At 31.6% G+C, this 26971-nt stretch overlaps 1 protein-coding gene and 1 pseudogene across 1 annotated transcript; one reads left to right on the forward strand and one right to left on the reverse strand.

Annotated features, from left to right (window-relative positions):
* The first annotated feature begins 11697 nt into the window (after positions 1-11697).
* Positions 11698-16164, forward strand: LOC130675883 (uncharacterized). Its single transcript, XM_057481780.1, has one exon. It carries the CDS (start codon positions 11698-11700, stop codon positions 16162-16164), a length of 4467 nt encoding a protein of 1488 aa, XP_057337763.1.
* Positions 16165-21325: 5161 nt separating this feature from the next.
* Positions 21326-23471, reverse strand: LOC130675885 (BRCA1-associated protein-like; annotated as a pseudogene).
* Between the last annotated feature and the right edge of the window lie 3500 nt (positions 23472-26971).

Genomic DNA, 26971 nt, shown 5'->3' on the forward strand with positions numbered 1-26971 from the left:
AATTTGAATAAATTTAATAAAAAGAGTTTAGAATAAAAAGACGATAAAATAAATGAAGGGATCTCCTCCACGTGTTTGACAAACTGTAATATTATAAAATTCCCAAAACCTTTATTCCAAGGGACTTACATCGACCTGCCCAAGGTGTTTAGCATTAGTGGTCATCTTAAATGCGTCGGCAGGATCCTTAGTTGACGAGACTCAAGGTGGAACGTAACAACTCTTAAACTTCACTTAGAAAATTATGGCGTCTGCCTGAATAATAAACTCGTGGTAGACAAGATAGCACAAAAGACTTGAGCGACCGCTCAGTTCAACAAGTTGGTGCGAATTAATTTTTGGTTTTGTCGTCTGACGACGAAGTGTCCAACCTACCCCTACCGTCGCGCCGTTAAACCAAATTCGACGCAAGGGCGGGTGCACAAATTAAAAGGCGCGAAATTTAGTTTTTGCTGACCTGGCAGTCAAACACCAGGTCACCCCGTTACATTCATCTGTTGAAAATAAAAAAATTTACTGATAAACTAAATGAATTATTTGATGTGAGATTAAAAAAAGATATATCTCATGACTCCTGTCCTGAAAAACTGTTTTCGTTAGTAAGAAGAAGTAAAGGCCGGTTAACACCGATACCAGATGACGTAGAAGATGAAAGTTTTCCTCTTGAACCAATAGAGAACGATATTGATGAAAATGGTAATTATTATAAACTTCTTATATGCTGACAAGACATTAAAATCTAATTTTTCTTAAAGTTTATTATTTAAAAATCTAATCATTCAATATTTTTTTTCAGTCTTAAGTCAAGCTTTATCTGACACATCTATTTCTTTTGGAGAATTGAGCAGATCATCTTCTAGTTCTTGTTCAAGAGCACCAAAAAGAACGATATCTAATTTTGAAGACGAACTTCCGCAAAGTTCACATGAAAATAGAATAGATGTTATGACTCCCGAATTATCATCAGCTTTGGACAGATCAAATGCTCTAGCAGAAATGCTGCTTATATTGTTATCGCTGTCGCAAAAAGTTTGGGTCATGATCCTAACAAAATCAATGTTAGCCATAGGTCAATACATAGAGATCGTAATAAAATGAGAAAAATGATGGCGACAGATATAAAAAATAATAATTCTGCTGTCCAGAATTTAGTATTACACTGGGATGGTAAATTGCTCCCAGATTGTGGTGGTACTCAGAAAGTTGACAGGCTTCCAATAGTTTTATCAGGTCTAAATTATGAACAACTTCTAGCAGTTCCAAAATTAAACAGTGGTACAGGATTTAATCAAGCTCAATCGATAGTCTCAGAGTTAAAACGATGGTACATTGTCAATAATGTTAAAGGAATGTGCTTCGACACTGCCTACGTTAACTCAGGTATTACATTTTTGTGCAGCTAGATTAAAACTATGTACTCTAAGCCAAAGATTATGCTTTATCGTCATTGGATTTTTCTCAATGGTTATTTGTATTGATCATTACCCGATGAGAAAAGATTTTGTCTAATTATATATGATTATATATGTTCATATATATGATCATATATGATTATATATAATCATATATGAAGCTATGTATAATCATGCATGATTATGTATGGGGTCATATATAATTATATATGACTCCATACATAATTAGATCTGATTATATATGAGTCTATGTATAATTAGATTTGATCATACCTGACTGTTATAACCCCATATATAATCATACATAAGTTTATATATGATCAGATCTATTTATATATAAGTCTATATATAATCAGATATGATTATACCTGGCTGTTTTAACTCCATATATAATCATATATGAGTCTATGTATGATCAGGTCTGATCATATATGAGTACATATATAATTAGATATGATCATACTTGGCTGTTATAACTCCATTTATAACCATATCTAAGTCTATATATGATCAGATCTGATCATATATGAGTATATACAATTAGATATATATAATCATATATGTCTATACATGATTAGATCTGATCAGACATGGCTAATATAAATTCATGTATAGTCGTGTATAAGTTTATATATGATTGGATCTGATCAGACATGACTGATATAAACTTATATGTAGTTATATATGTCTATAGATGATTAAATCTGATCAGACTTTATTGATATGAAACCAATAAATATTTAATTATGTATATACTTCCAATAAATATATATATATATTAAATAATATGACAATTTTTTAATATCAAATCTATTAAATTTTTATTCTGTCAACTATCAATCAAACTTAAATCCCCAATACTTAAAAAATGTTCAAAGGTTTTGGCGGCAATTCAAAAGTACAAAGTATCAATTTGATTATTTGAGTTAAGTGATGCCATAAACTTTTGCACGCCTCGGAAGCGAAGCGGAGAGGTTGTGTTTTATAACCAACCTGTCAAGGTCACACGATTTCCACTCATTAAAGTGCATATATTTTTTTTCTATTACTCTTACACATTATGAAAAACACATCAATATAAAGCTGAAACACTAATAAATAATCCTGATACTTTTTTTAATTTGTCTAATATGTATTAATATAAAAAAAAGTTCATTAAAAAAAATTTATCGTGGACGTCCATTAGTCTTTGGTTCAAAAAAACGGCGTGGTGCGGATATCTCGAGAACGACTTGACGAAACTACTTAATTTTTTTTCAAAATTTTCAGAAATAAGCAAAGAAGGTTCCTTTCGAAAATCACTACTGTAGGCCTTCTCGTTTTTTCAAAAATAAATCATTACGGTTAAAACCGGCAATCTTACATGTAAACAAACACACACTGCCGCCATTTTTCATTAGGAATGTTCTCCTTATTAATTTTTTTTTTACTTTTATTACCGTATATTTACCATGGAAATTTCTATGGGAAAAGAGCGGGATATTCAATTTTATTCGAAATTTAACTTTTAAAAAAAACCATAACATGAGCGTTCGAGGCGTGCACTTTTGGATTTTCCAAATTTTTTTTAATTTTAAGTGTATAGCAGACTGGAGGATCAGACTACAATCCATCGATAACCAAAGTTAAGCAGCATCGGCATGGGACATTAATTGGACGGGTGACCTCGTAGTAAAATAGTAGTCAACGGATAATAATTTTTTTTTTTTTATTATTTAATTTTAACCGACATTTATATTGATGAAGACAATAAATCGTAATTAAATTACTTAACTAATAATTTACAGATATTCTAAATGAGATTCTAAAAATGATTATATTCATTCATGCATGGTTGTATATAATCATATCTGTTCATATATAAACAGATCAAGTTATGTATGATCAGACCTGGCCAATTTTTGGATCTGATCATATATAGACAATTATGCATGATCATATATGATTAGACAAAATCTTTTTTCATCGGGTATTGACTGTGTTTAAAGGTGATGAGAATGGAGCAGCAGTATACATTGAGAAAGCTTTGAATGAAAAATTGCTCTGGTTTCCCTGTCGGCATCATATTTATGAGCTAGTTTTAAAAAGTGTTGCTGAAGTTGTCTGGCCTGTGTCTTGTGGTCCAACTCCTGCAGTTTTCAATCGATTCAAACGAGAATGGTCTACGATTGATCAGTCCCAGTTTGAAACAGGAATGGATGATCTAAACGTCAAGCAAATTTCGTGTGAAAAAAAACAAGATATTTTGGAATTTATTTTATATCAAATGAAGGTAAACTTAATCAACTAAATATCACTTTGTTTTTATACGACAAGTATCATCAACGGATCAATAAAAATATTCTGATTATTTTAGGAATTCCAACCTAGAGGGGATTATAAAAAGCTCTTAACTTTGGTCTGTATATTTTTGGAAGAAGTTCCACCTCAAGGTATTTCTTTCAAGACTCCTGGAGCACACCATCATGATCGATGGCTGTCAAAAGTAATTTACTGCTTAAAAATTTATTTATTTAAAAGTCAATTTAAACTTGCTAAAGTCGAGCTTCCTAAACTAACACAAGTTTGTATCTTTATTGTCGATATTTATATCAAAGGTTGGTATAATGCACCAATCAATATCTACGCTCCGTATCAGGATTTCATGTTCTTGAGTAGTATATTAGATTTTAAACACATAAACGTAAAATTTTCCGAAGCTGCATCAACTAAATTTCTTAGACATCTCTCGTACTTGGCCGAAGATCTTGTGGCATTATCATTCTTCGATGAAAGAAGTCCATCGGCCATCAAGATAAAAATGTTTCAAGCAATAAAAAATCGACAGAGTACAACAGAAAATACGAGAAAGTTATGTTTGAAACAAGAAGACTTTAAATCAATCGGCTCAAAAGATATAAGTGATTTTGTTACTCAAAAGTCGATGGTTTTATTCGAGAAGTTCGGTTTATCTACAAGTTTTCTTGATTTACCTGTAGATCGATGGGAATTCGATGACGAGTACCAGGCTTCTTTAGAAATTGTTCGATCAATAAAAGTTGTAAATGATATTGCCGAAAGAGCTGTAGCGTTAATTGATAAATATAATGATAGTCTCACTTGTGATGAAGAACAAAAACAGTTTTTATTACAAGTTGTTGCTGAGCATCGCAAAAAATATCCCAATTGTAACAAACGAAATTTATGTGAGTAATATGTTTACTCGAATCTCATAACTGATTTCAAAATAATTCAAGTAAAGATCTTATTAGTTTCATTTATATATTACAAGATTAAAAGTGTGTCTATCATAATTATATTAATTTTTTTTTTAAAAATGTAAGCTCTTAAAAACTAGTAAAACATATAAATAAAGACAATAATAAATATTAGCATACCATTTTTTTACTTTATTAAAATTTTTTAAGATATTTCGTTTTTAGTAATTATCTATTTCTATTAAAATACTAATGACTTTTCATTTAATCATAGGTTTGTGCAATTCTCACTGTAAACAGAAATTTAACCGAATTTTAAATCAATAAGGTGAAAAACAAAAAAAAATAGAATTGACATGTAATTCATTATTTTAAAAGTAAAGAATATAAATAACTCAATAGTATTTACATTCATTACGGCATAAAAACTATTTTTTTAGATCATAAATATTCCTAAAAAAATTGCATTAGTATGTTCTTTTCGGTAGGAAGTAGTTTAATAAGTGTTCATCAATAATTAAAAATAAAAATTATAGAACGAATTGTAATTTAATCAGCTATAAAAAGAAAGCTGTTAATTTTTTAAGTTCGATAAAAAATCACATTTGTAGAGAATTTAATTTCCTACAAAAACATACCAAGGGTTTTTTTTATATTTGGTATATTGAATTGTCTATTATCAAAAAATAAGTGAAAAAAAAACTTTTTTTAGCGAAAATTCTTATTTTTGCGAGCGCTAACTGAAAAATGAAGATAGAGGGCTCAAATTTTGACACAATTTTTTTTTCATCACTCAACGAAATTTTGATATGGGACCGAAAAAAAAAAAAATAGTCGATTTATTTGGCACAGTCTAATATATGGGTCATTCCACCAAATAAAATTATTTTTACGGGGCGACCCTCGTCGATTTGGTTCAAACTTTGTAGAGTCGTTCTATATATTAAAAAAAAAATTCTCTGAAAATTTGAGCCTTTTATATGCAGTTGTTTCAAAGTTATGATTTTTTAAATTTTTTAAAAATTTTTGTTTTTAACTTTTTCATTAATTTTTTTTAAGGACAAAAATTTTTTTTTTAAAATGAGCACATAACAGTTTTTCGTAGGAAAAATTCTCAGCTTTCCAATAAAAATATCTATTTTTCATTTTATATTACAAAAGACCTTTTAAAATTCGATTAAAGACGAAAAAACAAGTTTTATGACTGTGCGGCGCTTGATACATCTAATTTGATATTTTTTCTGAAAGCTGAGACTTTTTCCCACAAAATATGTAATTTTTACGATGTGCATATTTTTTGTTTGAATAGAATTAAATAAAATATAAACTCTCTATGATTAAAAAACGTTAATCCTTATTTTTTTTGAGAATGTTGATACATTTTTACCACATATATATCCTAAGCTATCAACAATAAGTGAGATAGGGTGCACTGCTTGTGCTTCTTTCACCGTTAATGACTCAAAGTATTGTACGTCCAAAACATTTATTTTCTAAAAAAAGTCATCATTCCCTGATTAAACCAAACGATTCCAAACGGTTTGCAATGTTAAATGCCCATAAAAAGGGTGATTCAAAAGTATTCAAAGTATTTAAAAGCCTTAAAAAGTATTTAAAAATTTTTCCAATCGTTTTAAGTCGTTTCTTTTAATAAGGGATGGTTATAACAGTGAAATCAACGCTGGTAAAATTTTGAATAGCCCGAATGTATCAACTTGCGGTGTGAGGATATGTTTTCAGGTATGTATCTGCAGTAAAGCTCTAAAAACAAAAATTATAAAACTATTTTTCATGATACCAGCATCAATGGTTCAAGTCTAGGAATTAGTAATTTGAACTTCGATTCTTGTGTTTTGTTCAATAGTGATTTCAGACTATTGATGTCATCTGCGTTAATGACAGTTCTGACTTTGTAATCAAGTTTTATAAAAATTTGTGTGCATAATAAATAGTATTTATGGTTTCTGTTTAACTATAAATTGCAAAGCATAAGTTAGGCGTACACTAATGGTTGATCGCACCATTGGGTTTAATATAACTTGATTCTAACTGGCTGCTGACACTGATAATAATTTTCAATGCAGGTAATCATGAAAAAAATAGTGTGTAACACTAGATGAAACACGACTTCAGATTGCAGTTATTGTCAGCTTTTGCCTACGGCTCGGGCAGCCTACTTTACTTTCTTCTGACATCGTTTTGTTTCATCTCTTGCCACACAATGAACTATTACAGTTTGTTAAAACTATAAAATCAATGACTTGTATTTAAATAATTATTGATTTTGTTCAAACAAAAAATATGCACATCGTGAAAATCATATATTTTGTGGGAAAAAGTCTCAGCTTTCAGATAAAAATATCAAATTAGATGTATCAAGCGCCGCACAGTCATAAAAATCGTTTTTTCGTCTTTAATCGAATTTTAAAAGGTCTTTTGTAACATGAAATGAAAAATAGATATTTTTATTGGAAAGCTGAGAATTTTTCCTACGAAAAACTGTTATGTGCTCATTTTTAAAAAAAATTTTTTCCTTAAAAAAAATTAATGAAAAAGTTGAAAACAAAAATTTTTAAAAAATTCAAAAAATCATAACTTTGAAACAGCTCCATATAAAAGGCTCAAATTTTCAGAGAATTTTTTTTTTAATATATAGAACGACTCTACAAAGTTTGAACCAAATCGACGAGGGTCGCCCCGTAAAAATAATTTTATTTGGTGGAATGACCCATATATTTATTTTATTTGTTTGGTAATTTTATTTCCTGAATAAAATTATTTGAGAAATTTTTGGAAGGATACTGCTGTACCTAATTGCGACTCTTCGCTGAAACTAATCAACTGATAACCGAAAAGCAAACCGGTGCTCGGTAGAGTGATTTGCTCTTGAAAAATTTTGTAGATGCAACCATGGGGGTCCGAGTTTGGAAAAGAGGGAGTTTTCTGGTGAGGTGTATCGTATAAAATGTCCTGTTGACGCAAATCAATTTAAGTCAATGCTAGTTGTGGGCGTTACCACGCATTAGAATAATTGTTGTAAAAAGTAAGTGGGGAACTTAAAAAGGATAAGGGAATGAAAGATAGAAGAAAGAAATCTGGTATGACGTTCTGTACGACAACAAAAACGAATAAGTAATGATAACGAAACAATTTTGTTATTGCAACAAATTCATTTATTACGATGCTATGTCCGCCGCTTAGATTTAAATTAATTATCCGGGATTTCTCCCTTTGGTAGCGATAGAAGAATTTAACGAGCGATTTGAAGGATCCGGACAACAGTAAAGAATACGAGGAAGGTTTTCACTTCCTATATTTATTATTTAATGTGGGTTTTTCGAAGAGTACGGACCCAAACGCCTTCGAGCTTGGTTACGTTGCATTTATATATTGATCAATAGAGAGAAAATATTTTAATTGTCTCTCACTTACCTTTAGATGAGTCTTTCTTCTAGTACGGCAGGTTGTATCCCTCCAGGTCTTTGCAGCTCACTCGGCCTCTTTCTGAAGACGTTGGTTGAATTGGCGCGGCTGGGGTAGTAGGATAGAATCTTATGTGCTATTTTCGAATGAACTCACTAAATTAAGATTATGATCTTTTGTCTATTTATTTACTTTTTTAATTACAGCACTTAAACACTATAACTGTTACAATAGTTTGCACTTATAAAAGATATAAAACCACTTAATTTGGTTATTATTAATTTTATTTACTTTTACTTATTTTTAAATTGCGTCCTTATGTAGCCTTATGGCTTTTTATGCGCAGATTTTCTCGACCCGAGATCGGACTACAATTACACTTGATTTTTGTGTCACTATTCGATCGAGTCGGAGTGATTTTTATAATAATTGTAAATAACAAAAGAATACCGCTGCACGATATGAAAATATCGGCCAAGTACCTTAATCAATTTACAATTTAACTGAATCTAAATATAAGATAAACCGCTGTTAATAAAATAATACCGCTACACGCTGGTTTATCGACGCAACATAAAAATATATCCTAACGCCACCTTCCTTCAGCAAAGATGTTTAAACAACATTCTTGGTCAAAAATTGCTCCAGAATCGTGGCAGTAACTAAACAGAGCGTATTTTTATTTTCCTTTTTTCTTTTTTCACAGAGCAGTACAAAATACAATTCATAAAGACAGGAAAAAGGAACTCAAAAATTCTTATCAAACTCTGGCGCAAGTTTCTGGAGTAACAATCTGGAACAATAATTGTTCAATTTATGTCTCTAAGTCATAATTTTGACATAATAATTTTTGCACTCCATTGCTCAATACTGTAACTGAAGAGTTTTTCTTATATTATTGACCAATAATTTTTTTTCCCGTCATTTTATTTTAACTTCCCGCTGAGAAAATCGACGATTTTCAAAAAATTCGGTAAGTTATTTTTTTTTTTTTCATTTGGATCTCTATTTAATTCTATTAGAGAAAAATGAAAAAGAAGGAATAAAGCTATAGACTATCAGCTAGTGATGAAAATCTACACTACTGTATTATAATACTGAGCAGTTGTCATAATATTAGTTATTTATATTTATTAAAAATTCATTAAATGTATCGGATTCGACAAAAAATATATTTAAAATATATTTATGTATCAGTAGCATTAAAATTATATGTTTCGACGGCTACTCTGTCAGTTCATACAACAATATAAATGATCCCCGTTAGAAAATTTAATTCAATGGGTAATGGAAATTTTTCCAATTATAAAATTGAAGTTAAGGGGGTTTACTCGTTTTTGTTGCACTCGAATGGGAGAACGAAGCTGTCGTTGCCCTGCTTAGAAAATCCGATAGATTCTTATACCTGTATGGATAAGGCCCTATACTTAACTATAGCACTTCTCATAGAACTCATTCATTCTTATAAAATCTCTATACATTGATGAGGATCTATTGGATTCTATGAGATTTTTTAAACAGGGTGTTGCACTTGTACAATAGAAAGAGGCTTTGTCCAAATTTATTTGCAACCAAATGAAAATTTTTAATAAATTAGACCGATGATCACTAGATTATAGATTAGTGTATCGAGCCTTGTTATCTGTCTTGTGATAAGAGCTTTCATTTGGGACTAATGTTTGGACAAAAATATATGCCAACCCTTCTTAACGATTAAAAACAAATTTCCTAATCAAGAAATTAAATTTAATGATTAATTGAAATTTTCCTCCTTAAATTATTGAATTTAATAATTACTGGAATCGTCAATGCATTACAAATAGTAGTGCGTTAACTAAAACTCAATGAAAATTATCAAGAAAATATCTATATATTTTTTAGAGATAAAAAAAACTTTCAAGTATAGCATGTTAGTTCACTTTAACAATTTTAACTATGTTAAAATTGCATTTATACATTGTATCTATGGAAAAGATATGCCAGAGTGATTAGCTTGCCAAGTCTGGTCGCACCTAAGTATTATGGTCGAATATTAGGGCGCCACTGGAAGATGGACTCGGCCTTCCAGAACCGGATGTTAATGTAATTTTATTATATGCTCAGGGTCGTTCTTAAATTTTATAATTTTGTGAGAGAGGAGAGGAATGATGAACAGGCTGCAATAAATTTTATTTAAAACTTTACTTTTAATTTTAATAACCTTAACCACCTTGCTTATTATTTATTTAACCTTTTATAACAATTAATTATCTTATGACAAACTATATTCTTATGAAAAACTAATTTCCTTATGACAAACTAATATCTCGTCCCCTGGATGGTTTTCCTTATGACAAACTAATTTCCTTATGACGAACTAATAATCTCGTCCCCTGAACGGTTTTCCTTATGACAAACGAAATTTTTCCTCGTCCCCTGGACGGAATCTTATGACAAACCAATACGTCTCCCGGACGTTTCCACACCCACACACTCCCGTTAAAATACCGTCCCCTGGACGTTAAACCTTAATACCAAATAATAATTTGTCCCCTGGACATTAACTAAAATTATTCTAATATCATCCTCTGGATGTATAACTAAAATTTACTGTTGAGAGTCTAGTTTATAAATTCATAAATTAAAGCAGTGGACATTTTTTATTAAGAAAAATATCTGGGAAATACCCAAACACATTTACACCAGATGTTTAGTTTTACTTGAGTACAAATATTTATTGCTCAAGGAATATTTACTTAAAACGTTTTATTACTCGGGTCCTTTAAGAAGGATCTAATCCGATAATTGTCCACTTTCACTTAAGTATTTTGACAACTTACCATAGAAAATATTTAAACAAAATTCAGTTACCTTCTCAACTTTATGAGAGCCTAATTTTTTAACTGCAAATACCTCTTTGGAATTCTGAGATCCAAAAGTTTAAATGTTAGAGACACTCTTCTGATGTCCTACCCTCCTGTTAAGGACTTGACAATTCAAGACTCTAGTAACCTAAGTACTCCCACCAAATTTGTAATAACCCACTACCTAAGTCATCCCCACTTTGTAAAATTATACCTGGCAACTACTTGTATGAATTTTTGTAAAACCGATATAATTACTGAACCTTCAGCTCTCGAGCTGTACACACGTTTTCAAAATAAAGATCACAAAACAGATTCATCGTTCAGTCACCATCATTTCAATAACATTAAGACAGGACACATCTAGTTTGTCCTCGCACGTAATCAAGCAAGTATTATCTTGTTTGATGCAAGTGCCTATACACAAAACATATGGTCCTTCGAGCCGGATAAGACCTCATACAGTGTAACTTATCTGTGCAATTATTCATTTATTAAAATTCATAATAATCGCGCAAGTGCAATGCAAGTGACGCGAAATACATATACGTTGTGAATTCGTCAAGTTCGCAAAAATCATCAAGTCATACATCAATTCATTGACATCGTTGGGGGACATCACCCACTAAGGAAGGAGGGTCTCCAACTATCATTCGACGGTCGTCATCGCAGCCAAAGACAGAGCATCATCGGCCAGTAATACAAAATCAGCTAAGTGTGAAAATCTCTTGTCATATATCTATCCTATCCTGTCCGTAGTAAGTGGTTTAATTTATTCGGTTTAATTCGTCTCCTTTGTCTTTAATATCGCAATAAATCAAAATGCCAGATACAGACGAAGTTATTAAGTTGAAAAAACAACGGGCAAGTTTAAAAACGAAATTCACTCGTTTTCTCACTTTCGTAAATGATGAGAAAAATAAAAACAACATCACGGAAATTAAATTGCGCATGGAAAAATTAGATGACATTGTAGAAAAATTTGAAGATATCCAATCGAGCATATCGGAATTGACAAAAGAATCAGCCGATGAATTTGTCGCGTTTGAAAAACAGTATTTTGAAAATATTAGTCGCGTTCATGATATGATTCAAAAACGTAAAGCGGAAACATCGGTAGCTGTGACAACCGCGGAGAATGGAAGTTCTTCAAACTCGTCGAAAATTAATATCCGATTGCCTAAAGTAGAGTTAATGACGTTCAATGGCACATTTGACAAATGGTTAGCATTCCGTGAAACATTTAAATCGGTAGTAGATAAAAATCCGGATTATGACGACGGTTTAAAATTAAATTATTTAAAATTATGCTTGAGAGATGAAGCATTAGCGGTTATAAATGCGTTAGAAATTACTGAAGCGAACTACAAGGTCGCGTGGGAGCTATTAGAAAAACGATACACAAACAAAAGAGTTATTATACAAAATCACGTCACAGAATTAATGAAATTGGAAAATATTCCAAAAGAATCGGCAAGCGACTTGCGGAAGTTACTTGATACAACTTATACACATATAAGATCACTTAAAACATTAGGCGAGCCCGTAGAGCATTGGAATACACTATTAATATACATAATTACTAGTAAAGTAGATAAAAACACACATCGCGAATGGGAAAAATCGATAACAGGTACCGAAATGCCAACATGGGAAGCGTTTACAGAATTTTTAGAACAACGATGCCAAATATTACAAGTCACTTCTATTAATTTGAATAATTTTAATGGAAATAACGTAAATGGAACTCACAAATTACAACACTCAAATAATAATCATAAAAAACATGCATTAACTTCAACGAAACGCGCATTCGCATGCATTGTCTGTCAAGAGTCACATAAATTATATGCTTGTGACGATTTTAAGAAATTAGGAATCAATGAGAAATACAATAAATTAAAGGCCGCGAAATTGTGCTTTAATTGTCTTAATTCAGGACACCGAAATAGTGACTGCAAATGGGCAGGGTGTAAGACATGCGGTAGTAAACATAATACACTCTTACACGTAGACAGAAACGACAAGACTACAGAATTTCAAAGAAAAGAATTAAATTGTGACCAAGAAACCCAATCAAACATTAAAGTATACAGCGCAATCATTTCTACGCAAGTATTATTATCAACAGCATTGATAAAAATTCAAGGTAAAACCGGAAAAATGTTTCAAGCTCGCGTATTATTAGACAGTGGATCCCAATCGCATTTTATTACGAGAAAATTCGCGGAGTTACTTAAAATGCCATTTAAAAGTGTTAACCTTCCGGTAGAAGGATTAAATAGAGTTGAGACGCGCATTAAACATGCTATTCAGACTAATATCTATTCGAGAACCACTGATTATCGTGAGAATATAGAATTTCTCGTCATTCCGCGAATATGTGAGTATTTACCGAACCAAGTAATAAACAAACAAATATTAAATATTCCACATAAAATTCAACTTGCTGATCCTGAATTTAATGAACCCAATGAGATTGATGCACTGTTGGGAGCGGAAATCTTTTATGATCTTTTATGTACCGGTCAGATAGAATTAACAAACAGTAAAGCGAAACTACACAATACGAAGTTGGGTTGGATCATTTCAGGAAAGATAATGCATAATGATACAACTGCAAAATCGGGTAAATGCATGATAGCTTTAAATTCATTACACAAAACTATTTCGAAATTCTGGGAAATAGAAGAAATTGAGAAACAAACATTTCTTTCCGAAGAAGAATTTCAAGTCGAGGAACATTTTAAACAAACAACGAAACGCGATCCGGTTACCGGAAGATACATAGTCAGGTTACCGTTTAATGAAAAAATTAATAAATTAGGCGAGTCATATACAATGGCCGTAAGACAATTTTATTCTTTAGAAAAAAGATTAGCAAAAGATCTAGCATTAAAAGCTCAATATATTGACAGTATGAAGGAAGCAATTTCACTTGGGCATATGCGCGAAGTCAATTTAAAAGAAATTCAAGGAAAACATTGTTTTCTACCTCATCACCCGGTAATTAAAGAGTCGAGTTCCACTACAAAAGTCAGAGTCGTTTACAATGCATCCGCGAAAACAAGTACAGGTATATCATTAAATGATTGTTTAAAGGTCGGTCCAGTCGTACAACATACAAGTTTTGACATTATACTTCGATTTCGTACACATCAAATCGTTATGTTAGCAGACATAGAAAAAATGTACAAGCAAATTTTATTGGATGCACGAGATGCACAATATCAGTTAATTTTATGGCGCGAAACTAGTAGTGATGAGTTAAAGGCGTTTATTATTCCAGTAGTTTTATTCGGCATTGCTTCAGCACCTCACTCAGCTACCCGAGTATTAAATCAATGTGCTGAAGATGAAAAAACGCGATTTCCACTAGCTAGTGACACCCTTAAGCGTGATTGTTACGTGGATGACGTGATGACTGGTGCGGATAACCTAGAAGACGCAATAAAATTACGCGAAGAATTAATAGGAATAACTAAAGCAGGAGGTTTTAATTTAAGAAAATGGGTCTCAAATAACCCAGAAGTCATAAAATCTTCATCAGATGACACGCGCGATATCAATTTATTAACATGCAATAACTCTGAAATGAAAGCATTAGGCATTCAATGGAACAATGTAAGCGACGAAATTAAGTATAAAGTTACCGAAGAGTCAAATTTAACAGTTACGAAACGAAGTGTGCTGTCAAACATTGCACGCCTGTACGATCCAATAGGATTAATTGGGCCAGTAATAGTGTCCGCAAAAATATTAATGCAACAATTGTGGCAATGTAATGCTGGATGGGATGAGACACTGCCTCCGAACATCTATACAGCATGGAATAATCTAAGAAAGCAGTTGCCGGAATTAAATAAAATTAAATTCGATCGAAAAATTATAATAAATAACGCAAAAAGAATTGAAGTCCACGGTTTTAGCGACGCAAGCGAAAAGGCGTACGGGGCAGTTATATACGTAAGATCGATAGATATTAATAACAAAGTCACGACTAATCTTTTATGTTCAAAAAATCGCATTGCACCGTTGAAAACTATATCACTTCCAAAACTAGAACTATGCGCGGCATTACTTCTCTCTCGTCTAATAGATACGGTCTTAAAGGCAATAAATAAACAAATAGATAAAATATACTTATGGTCAGATTCGACAATCACATTGCAATGGATTAATACTCAGCCGTACTTATTAAAAACTTTCGTCGCAAATCGGGTGTCAGAAATTCGGGAATTAACAAGCACAATGCATTGGCGACACGTACCCTCAGAAGATAATATGGCTGATGTTCTTTCACGCGGTCAGCTACCTGTAAGTTTTGTTGACAATGAGTTTTGGAAAATAGGCCCGAAGTGGCTAAGACTTGACGAAAAATACTGGCCGAGCCATAATATAGAAGCAGTCCCTTTACCTGAGTTAAAACCATCAAAACACACATTTACAACCGTCCAAATGCCTAATCCCCTCCTGACAAAATACTCATCAATAGACAAAACCAAACGAATAATAGCATATATATTTCGATTCAAAAACAACACGACAAAGACAAACGAGAAACTATCCGGATATTTATCTGTAACTGAACTCGAAAATGCGCTAATAAAAATATTACAAATGACACAACAGGAACACTTTCAAGAAGATTTAAAACAATTATCAAAAGCAGAACAGGTTAAAAAGAATAGTAGATTGGGAGCGCTTGATCCATTTATCGATGACAAGGGGATAATTAGGGTAGGCGGTAGATTGAAACATTCATTATTATCTTATGCAGAAAAACATCCTATTGTTTTACCAACACAGAGTCACATTACACGATTAATTATACAAAAGTATCACGCCATGACACTACACGGAGGAACTTTGGCGACTCTGAACGCAGTAAGATCGAGATATTGGCCGATCAATGGAAAAACGATAACTAAGGCAGTCTTACGCAACTGTATTACCTGTTTTAGAGCTAAACCCACAGATTACCCGTATTTTATGGGTAACCTCCCGCGCAACCGAGTAGTTCAAACACGTCCATTTTTAAATACCGGCATCGACTATTGTGGTCCCTTTTTTATTAAAGAAAAAAAACATAGAAATCGCGGTAAAATTAAGGTTTATATATGTATTTTCGTATGTTTTGCAACTAAAGCAATTCACATTGAACTTGCATCTGATCTCAGCACTGAAACCTTTATAAGTTGCTTGAGAAGATTCTTTGCACGACGCGGGCGGTCTTTAAATTTATATTCGGACAATGCCACTAATTTTACCGGCGCTAAAAACAATTAGATGAACTAATGAAAATATTCAATACGGAAACAGAACGTGAAAAACTTAATGATTTCTTTGTAAAAAATTGCACCGTCTGGCATTTTATACCACCCCGTTCACCACATTTTGGAGGACTGTGGGAGGCAGCGGTCAAGTCGTTCAAACATCATTTCTATCGAACGATTGGAGATGAATTATTTACTTACGAAGAATTAACCACCTACACCACTGAAATCGAATCAATCTTAAATTCACGACCCATAACCCCTCTGTCCGAAGATCCTAACGACCTGCAAGCCCTCACTCCTGCTCATTTCCTAATAGGAGATACATTCACTACTTTACCTGATACAGATCTCACCGAAGAAAAGGTCAATCGTCTTTCGAGCTGGCAACATATCCAGTACCTTAAACAGCATTTTTGGAAGAGATGGTACAAGGAGTACTTAAATCAACTCAATACACGTGCTAAATGGCAGAATCCTGTGGCGGATACCGTCAAAATTGGAACAATGGTTCTATTGAAAGAAGATAACACACCACCTCTACACTGGCCCCTTGGCCGAATCATGGAAATCTTTCCTGGTGACGACAACCACGTACGAGTGGTCAAAGTGAAGACACATTCCGGAGAATACAAACGCAACATCACGCGGATTGCACCTTTGCCAATTGATTAATAGAGAACAACTAATTAATGATCGTAGTCATTAAATTTGCTTCAACAAATAGTATATAGATTATAACCATTACCATAAAATGTCAGGTTACTTAATCATAACTCTCAATTTAAAAAAAAAAAAAAAAAAATCAAACCCTCAAATTTTATTAGTTGAACGCAGTTCGTTCAAGGTGGGCGGTATGTTGAGAGTCTAGTTTATAAATTCATAAATTAAAGCAGTGGACATTTTTTATTAAGAAAAATATCTGGGAAATACCCAAACACATTTACACCAGATGTTTAGTTTTACTTGAGTACAAATATTTATTGCTCAAGGAATATTTACTTAAAACGTTTTATTACTCGGGTCCTTTAAGAAGGATCTAATCCGATAATTGTCCACTTTCACTTAAGTATTTTGACAACTTACCATAGAAAATATTTAAACAAAATTCAGTTACCTTCTCAACTTTATGAGAGCCTAATTTTTTAACTGCAAATACCTCTTTGGAATTCTGAGATCCAAAAGTTTAAATGTTAGAGACACTCTTCTGATGTCCTACCCTCCTGTTAAGGACTTGACAATTCAAGACTCTAGTAACCTAAGTACTCCCACCAAATTTGTAATAACCCACTACCTAAGTCATCCCCACTTTGTAAAATTATACCTGGCAACTACTTGTATGAATTTTTGTAAAACCGATATAATTACTGAACCTTCAGCTCTCGAGCTGTACACACGTTTTCAAAATAAAGATCACAAAACAGATTCATCGTTCAGTCACCATCATTTCAATAACATTAAGACAGGACACATCTAGTTTGTCCTCGCACGTAATCAAGCAAGTATTATCTTGTTTGATGCAAGTGCCTATACACAAAACATTTACTATAAAATCATCCCCTGGATGTATAACTATTACTAAACTGTCCACGGGACTAAATCACAGATTTTCCTTGACATTAAATTTACTTTACTCAACTTTGCCTCACTCAATTTTCCAACACTTCAAAATATTCAATACTCAGTATAAATTTTCTCATTCTATAATTTACTGTCCTTTCAATCAATTAATTTACTTTTGTTTAGTATAATTTATAAATTAATTAATTTTTTCACTTATAAATTTCCCTAATTAATTTTCTCTGATTAAATTTTATAATTAATATTGCCACAATTTTTATTCATTCATTATTTTCAATTTCTAAATTTTCCACTGACAATTTTAACAATAAATTTATTTCACTTTTAAAATAATCCGTTTTCACTTTTTACTCACAATCTAATTTATCCAAACTCTAGTATCTTTTAATTAGTTTTTAGATATTTTATTTAACTTAAAATTAATTTAGTAATCACGTAATGACTAGAAATTGATTTCGGGTTGACTAGAATTTTTGACCGGTGAATTGGCGTCACGCGGTTCCCGATTTTTATCGAAGTTAATTGAGTAATTCGAGTAAATTAATGAATCTTCGAATTAATGCGGCTGACGGAATAAATTCCAGCCTGTATTAATCTTAAGATCAATTAATAAATTAATTTATAACGGCTGGAGAGCCTGGAATGAATTAATAAATTAATAGTTTTAATGACCGGATTATTTATGCGATAATTTTATTTTATTCTGGCTGTGGAGCCTTGAATAATTACAATAGAGTTTAGACCAGTTTTTAACGACAATTGACGTGACGGAACTTTCGAGAACACGAGATTGAACGGCTGGAGAGCCTGAACTATCCGTTTCTTTACGCGAGATCAACGGAAAGATATTAAGTAATATATTATAATTAATTTGCCAGATTAATAAAATTAATCAGAGGCCTGAATTAATTATAACTTACCTCCAATTTTAATTTCAGCAGTCTTTGGAATTTTTAAGTGATGACCTGCTCCGGCTGCTAGCAATCTCTCTGGTGTTAATTGAGTTTTCAGGTTTTCCGTTGCCCGGCTTTCTTTGTCCTCGTAATTCCTCTTTTTCGCCATCAATTTTATAATTCCTTTGGATTGTAATTGATAACCTGTCAATGAACAGTGCGTATAAGTAATTTGTAATTTATTAATTGGTTACCAAATGGCTTTAGAGAGCCTAAATAAAATTTCATTAATTAATATAATCGCCTCGTTCCACGTGAAGTGTGTACAGACGTAATTACTTACCTTTTATTTATGTGGTCTGATCCCTTTAGATATCCGAAGAACTCTGTCTATTTCACGTTCCGTTGGTATTTTTATAGTCTCGTTCCACCATTTCGGTTCACTCTCGAAAAACTTAGTCTAGGGGAGTGGCGAATATTCGGGTCTAAGTGATCGTGCGACGCCCGGTGACGAGTGGCATCACTAACTCGAAACTTACGAGGTCGTTGGCCGGTTACCGGCGGGAAACAAAATTCAAATTCAAATATTTAATTTCGAACACAATTATAATTCACCCTGTTACAAAGATGAACTATATTGGCAGTTCAACTGATAAGTACGCAAGCGTAACAGCAAAGTACATAACACGAAAGTATAATTCAAGTAAATTATAGAAAATATGAGTGTCAGTGCAGTATAAAACACGTTTTTATATTTCGTGTAGAAGCAGCTTTACATTTAAGCCTGAGTGATTGCCTCGTTTATCACAAAAAATCAGCGTGTCTTTTCTTTTAGAAAATAATGTATACTTTTTTATAAAATTGTTCAGTTGCAATTTGAACGAATGTAGACAATTTGCAAGTGTATGCATTTCGGATAGCTCTATTTTTAACTCCAGAATCTACCAAGAAAACAATCCTTTCTGCCCAAAAAAATTATTTACAAATGTAAGTGAATATTATTCGGATTGAGTTAGTGTAGTAAAGATATAGTAACTAGAAAAATTTCATTTAGTCAAGTATATATAGTCTTACTTGATGTATAATCAATTTCTTTATTAAAAGAAATGATCCAAGAGAATAAGTCTTTTTTCTATTTGATTTCATGATTGTTGAAATATTCTATTTACTTTTGATGAACACAGTTTTACAACATTAAGTGAATTGATAATTAATTTAAACATATAAATACGACATTAAAATTTTTTTATATTTTTTAAAGAAAAAATAAGTATTAATGTGACGAAAAAATACATTGAACACTACAAAACACCAGCGGAAATGTTAACACTCTGATGGTATTACTGTGACAGTGCAGTCAATATTGAATTTAAATGCAAAATGTGCAACCTTATCCATCGTGCAGACTTACAACCGACTTGCAAACTGTACACACTTTTAGAAAACTAAAAGTTCAGCTTTCTAATTTACTTAAAAAGGAGTCTAGAATAATATTTATATCGCATTATAATCACAGCCGTACTTATAGCAAATCAAAATGTGTCGCAGCCGTACACACTTTTAGAAAACTAAAAGTTCAGCTCCCTAATTTACTTAAAAAAGAGTCTAAAATAATATTTATATCGCATTATAATCACAGCCGTACTTAGAGCAAATCAAAATGATTCGCAGCAGTACACACTTTTAGAAAACTAAAAGTTCAGCTTTCTAATTTACTTAAAAAGGAGTCTAGAATAATATTTATATCGCATTATAATCACAGCCGTACTTATAGCAAATCAAAATGAGTCGCAGCCGTACACATTTTTAGAAATCTAAAAGTTCAGCTTTCTAATTTACTTAAAAAGGAGTCTAGAATAATATTTGAATCGCATTATAATCACAGCCGTACTTATAGCAAATCAAAATGATTCGCAGCCGTACACACTTTTAGAAAACTAAAAGTTCAGCTCCCTAATTTACTTAAAAAAGAGTCTAAAATAATATTTATATCGCATTATAATCACAGCCGTACTTAGAGCAAATCAAAATGATTCGCAGCCGTACACACTTTTAGAAAACTAAAAGTTCAGCTTTCTAATTTACTTAAAAAGGAGTCTAGAATAATATTTATATCGCATTATAATCACAGCCGTACTTATAGCAAATCAAAATGAGTCGCAGCCGTACACACTTTTAGAAAACTAAAAGTTCAGCTCCCTAATTTACTTAAAAAAGAGTCTAAAATAACATTTATATCGCATTATAATCACAGCCGTACTTATAGCAAATCAAAATGATTCGCAGCCGTACACACTTTTTAAAAATTATAAATTCACAATTGCACAACTTATTTGCTCATTTAAAAAATGAACTATAGATAAATTCACTACACGCAGAGAAAATATTAAAGTAATAAAAAAAAAATAATGACAGCTAAATTTTTTCATGAATTGTCAATTTCAAGTTTTCATTAATTATAAATAAACCCAAAGGGTTCGGATAGTCGTTTTCACAATAGTTTTTCTATTTTAGAATTCAAGAATAATAAAAAATAAACTGTATGAATCACTTGTTTATGTCTCACGCTATTGTGTTTACCAATATCTGTATATATTGACGAACATCACAGGTTTTTTTAAAAGTGTTTGTTTTTTTTTTCAATCAGTATTTTAAAAAAAAAAACGACTTGAAATTGTGTTTATTTTATTCATTAATAAATTATCTTTCAAATAGTACGAATTTTGTTCTAATTCTAAGTGAAGTAAGTAAATAGGTGAATTCTAACTTAACAGCATCAACTTTTTTATCTAATGCAGCTCCTTCGCCTTTACTCGGCTCGTGACCTCCTTGGACCATCTTTTTATCTTTATCTTGAAGTAAGCAATGAACGACATTGTCCCCGACATAGTTCCAAACTCTATTATTACCCAATTGCATGGCGTAAAAGTGATAAATATCACGGTAATGCTCAAATGCATGGCATGCCCTTGATGGTAACGTGAGCAACTAATATGACAGCAATTGAACAAATCCATAGAGCATCTTTACTTGTACTTCCAGCTAACAAAAAAATTTATTGCATAAATTTTATTTTATAACAAGTAAAGTTTATGGATAAAAATAAATTAGTTACTACACTCCATACAATGACTGTCTTCTAACAGATCTGGGGTTTATGCATATTGACATGCAGGACAAGAAGTATCACCCCACTTAACTAGACAATTTAAATGAAATGTATGATTACTAAATATCGTTTAATATTCCATCAACGCTTTCATCAATTCGTTCTAAACAAACTGGACATGGTGGTAGTTCCGTATGTCCCGCCAGGGGCATTCATTATCAGCTACTTCGATTCTTGAAATAAATACCATGTGACGTACAACATCTGGTTCAAGAGAGTTATAAGGAGCACCATTGCACATTTCATAAAATTGATTGGCAGCAGCCTAAAAAAAAATTATATCAAGTAAAGAATGGGGTGTATGAATAGTTCGAACTTATGAATTATTCATATGGAATCGAACTATTCGTAAGTTTTCGAATTATTCGTAAATTTTCAAATAACTTCAAAATTTTTTTTTAATGACTTAAAATTGTAACATTTTTTCTAATAATTCAAATTTTTGTAAGGTAAATAGAACTCAGACACGAATTTACTAAAAAATAATTTGTTGTTACTTTAAGAACGAAGCTCTCCATTAAATAAAAGTTGAATATTTGAAAGCTGATCAGAATTTTCTCGATTCAAATCAAGTAATTTGAAAAGTTCAAAATAATTCGACCATGTCCGAATTATTCGATTTTATCATACTCTTGAAAAAATCGAATTATTATTATTCTAATCGCTTCAAACACAATTGGCAACCTATAATAAAGAAAAATACAATGAACATTAAACATTGTGATTCGTTTTTTTCGTTTTATTAATAAATGAATTAATGAGTATTACTTGCCGATGAATGCATTGTAATAAGAGCCATAAATCGATTTGAATTATTATCTTGTTAAATTCGAAAATGTTATATATCTTGATAATTAACAGCTGTAAATGTTAGTAACTCATAATATTTCATTGTGGCTGGTACTGATAGTATACAAATTATATGACTTCTATCAACCGCATGATGCATGTCTGTTAACTCACTAAAAAGTAAATACAATATTTTTTTAGTTCATGCTAGATTCATTCTGACTATTTTTTATTTCACTTATTTACTTTTAAATTATTGTATAAAAATACATAACTTATTGTAATAATTTTTCCATCAAAAAATTCGTAACTATTTAATGAGTAAAATTATTATCTAAATTTTAGTCAGTATCATTACAAAAAAATAATAATGTTAATTAAAAAATGGTCAGAATTATAGATACATATATATTTATAAGTTAAAAATAACATACTTTTATTTATATAAATGTGCAATTCCTTGTGTAACTTCAACAATTCGATTGCCAGAGGAAAAATTTATTTGTTCGGTTGAAGGACAAAAAGTCGACTGTATGCCTTTTACTGTCCCATTTGATGATACTATATTAATCGAATATGGTAAATCTTCCGATTCAGACTTCGATATAAAATTAGATTTATTAAATCTTATGGGCAATGATGGTAATAATTAAACAGAATCTTCTGCAACATCTGGATGTTTCGATAGTACTATTCGGAGGTTCTCTTCGTCTTCGCATTTTTTTCGTGGCCAGTTCACTTTAAATTCAAAATATTTATATTAATATATTGTAGAAAAATGACACAACATAATTTTATAAACTTTTACGTACAGGAAGCTCCTTCTGATTTGGTATTTACAACTTCTATCCGAATAACGCAGAGAGACACCAAAGTCAGGGTAGACATATTTCTTTTAAATTGAATTAATGATTAATTTATCGAATGTTTAGTTTCATTAACTTTCAATGAGTGTGAATGCAACTGACAATTATCAATTTTCTAAATTTTGAAATAAGTGAATTAAATAAAAATCGAATAAAATTAAAAAAATTCGCATTTATAGAATTTTAAAATGAGTATGTGCATTTTTTTTTTTTTCATATTTTTAATTGTTTAATTCGTTTATTTGTAATTTAAAACTTTTCTCTTGTCTGATACATTCACACTCATTAATTTTTAAACTTACCACATGTTATTTAATTGTTTTATGAATAATTATTTACCATTGTGTTCCACGTAAATCAAGTACAATATTTTAAAATTATTTAACTTCTTTTTTTAATTATTTAATTTACTATTGCATACCTCAAGCCCGAAAGCACTGAGGCTGCTTTATGAACGGTTTTTATTTTTTCGACTGTTTTACTCACACAAAAATATTTCTACACTCTTTTAATTACATCACAATGGGTCAAATTTTATACTAGCATAGAGAGAATTTATTAAGGAACCATTTGAACCCAAAATTAAGTCGATGCATTATTTTATTCGTTTAAAATAAATTATTTTAACTCAATAAACCAGTGCTGTCAATTAAAATGTAGGAAACTTCGTGAACACGATAACTCTCGATAGACACAATTAACCGATCCATTTTTTCTTTATTTTTCCTTCTATTTTTTATCACAAAAACTCTTATAAAAATCACTATTTACATCCTTTTGGTTTAATTATAATTAATTAAAAACATAAAACTGATTATTCATAAAAAATTCAGCGGCCATTTTTACTGTTTTTGTTGTTTTCATTTTTTTTCTCCATCAACTACTGGCAGCAGCACTAGCGTAAGAGTATAAGTCTGAAAAAAAGCGACATCTAAGACAAAAAGGCGGGATATTTAAAAAAATGTTAAAAACAAATTGATACTTCATAAGTTTAATAAGAATTCATTATAAAAAAATTTAATTAATGGTATAAAATAAAAGTAATAATTAAAGGTAAAATGAGCGATTCAGGTGTGCACTTTTGGATTTTCCGAGATTTTTTTTTTAATTACTTTCGTTAATTTTTGATTATCAAATCAATTACCGAAAAGAAAAAAAAAAAAAAATATGCACATGTAGAAAATTAAAAGCTATAAATGCAATTTTTTTTATAATTTATCGTGTTTAAAAGAATAAAAAAATTAATACATTAGATATCAGCTAATTTCAGTGTCTTCAATTTTTCATATACATCAATTTTTTAAATAAATAATATTGTAGTGGTTGGTATCTTAAATTAATATCACTTATACACTACAATGATAACACACTTATATTAGAAATAATAACACCACAATTAACAGCAGTGAAAGAAAGCAAGAGCAATATATAGTTTATTGAGATACAATGTTTGCTGTTTAACTGTCAATATAAGACTGACTGACTTTAATCGCGCATCTATAAAACAAGAGAAGAAGGCATTTGTTTTCTAGCTATCAAATATTTAAAAGATCAGCTTCACATTCGTTACACTACCCCCTTCTCAATAAAATTATCGTCCCGATAAAATTTGTGTTGGAAGAATCGAACTTTGTAACCGTGCAGCAGCGATTTTAAGACGTGAGAGTGCGGCTCTCTCGCTTCTATTTCTATTCTTTCTCTCTCTCGTATAATTTTCTCGTTTGCGAGTTCGGCTGAGTCTCGGCGCTAGTCTTAGCGCAGCAGGTGAGCAATTTTCTGTCACTGCGCATAATTGGGAGGGGTCAACACGAGGTGCTGACCCGAGACAATTAATCTGAAGACGACACTTGAGCACGAGAATTTCAATTGAGCAGTCACTTTTTCTTTCGGTTCGCTCTACTAAAAATTTTTAATTTAATTTACGCGCAACTCCATACCTTAAAGTAGTGAGCAATTAACTATTAACTTAACAAATAAATTTCATCAGTGTTTGTGCTTGTGTAAAATTTGTTTCGCCTCCTGAAGGGTCAACCAAGCTTTTCTGCCAACTTCAAGGACAATTACCGGTGGACACTAGCAGGATGGATAGACGACCAGTACCTCCTATAAGTTTTGATATTTGGTCGCCACTTATATATATTTTATAATATTGCACGTATATTAATTTTCTCTCTTCCACGCGGTTAAAATCTGTAAATTTATTCCCGCGCGTTTCAAGCCGATAAATTTCCTAAAGTTACTCGCGATAATTACACATATATATAGAGCTGAGGGGAAAATATTGTATACATGGGGATTTGGTTAAATAAAATTAGTAATTAAACTTTTATTGAGCATCAAATTTAATCATCACCAGAGTCCTATAGATTTTAAGTTTATTTTCAGCCGCGTGTCCGGCTCAGGACGAGCCGACCCTACCTTGAGAATACTAGTTTCCCGAAGTTGGCGACAACGACAATCTTCTTAGAGTAAAGATTAAATTAATTAATTATTAAATAAAATTAAATTCGGGAAACACTAATTAACTGTGGTTCGTGGCTACTAGACACGGAGTAGCCAGGGCCAACCGTTATAACTTAATTGAAATTGAAACTATTTACAATCTTCGTTCGATTCCGCTATGGTCCCAACACACCCTATCTATCACCCTACAGAGAAAAAAACACCACAGCCCAAAAACAACCCTGTAGGCTAACGCAAATATAATAAAAAAATAAAAAAAAATAGTCTATAGTTTAATTGAGCTAAGAATTTATAATAAAAAAATAAAATATTCTGCTAAATAGTTAATCGATACGCGTGACTCTATTTTCCTATTCAGCGAATCAAATAAATAAAATTAAAAAATGTAACCCTCCTCTTGATTGAATGGACCTTCAATGGGAATGGGAACAGGTACGGGATGAGAACAGGAACTCCTTCCTCTCCTCCTTGAAGGACTAGGAATGGACTCCTTCTCTCCTTCCCCAATGAAATTGGAAATATTATCTGCACATAATAAAGAACAAAACAAGTATCTCCAACATTTTATTAAATTTTATAGCTAAACATATTTCATCGTTACATCCTATTATTTATCAGTTGTTAATTATAAACTTTCATTATCGTGATCAATTCAATAATTTCGATCTTAAATGCTCAATGTTCTGCTGTTCGATTCATCCAGACCATTCTCCAATATGTCATCTATAGCTAACATATCAATGATACTGAATAACACACGTTGCAACGAATTTCATTTTTCTCCCTAAAAGCTCCTCGGAAACTCTCCAGGGCATCCATCTATCTCTTAGAAGTCGTGGCCATCAACAAAAGAGAAATGTCGACTGTGTCAACTCCGGATGGATCCCAAAGCTCCAGTCAGGTTGCTCTTAGCCATTGATAAGTCCTCAGAATCAAACTTTTGACCCTTGTTGAGCTCATTTAGATCAAAAGAAATATCCAGTCTCCGATCAATGACTGAGGAATCTCGGGAACCCCGCTACGATTAATCGTTCAGGGCCCACGGCCAGACTTCCCTTC

The sequence above is a fragment of the Microplitis mediator genome, chromosome 10, assembly GCF_029852145.1.
Source record: "Microplitis mediator isolate UGA2020A chromosome 10, iyMicMedi2.1, whole genome shotgun sequence".
NCBI classification, from domain to species: Eukaryota; Metazoa; Arthropoda; class Insecta; order Hymenoptera; family Braconidae; genus Microplitis; species Microplitis mediator.

Excerpts from the sequence above, each read along its gene's own strand:
- LOC130675883 (XM_057481780.1), top strand. The coding sequence starts at position 11,698 with ATGCCAGATACAGACGAAGTTATTAAGTTGAAAAAACAACGGGCAAGT.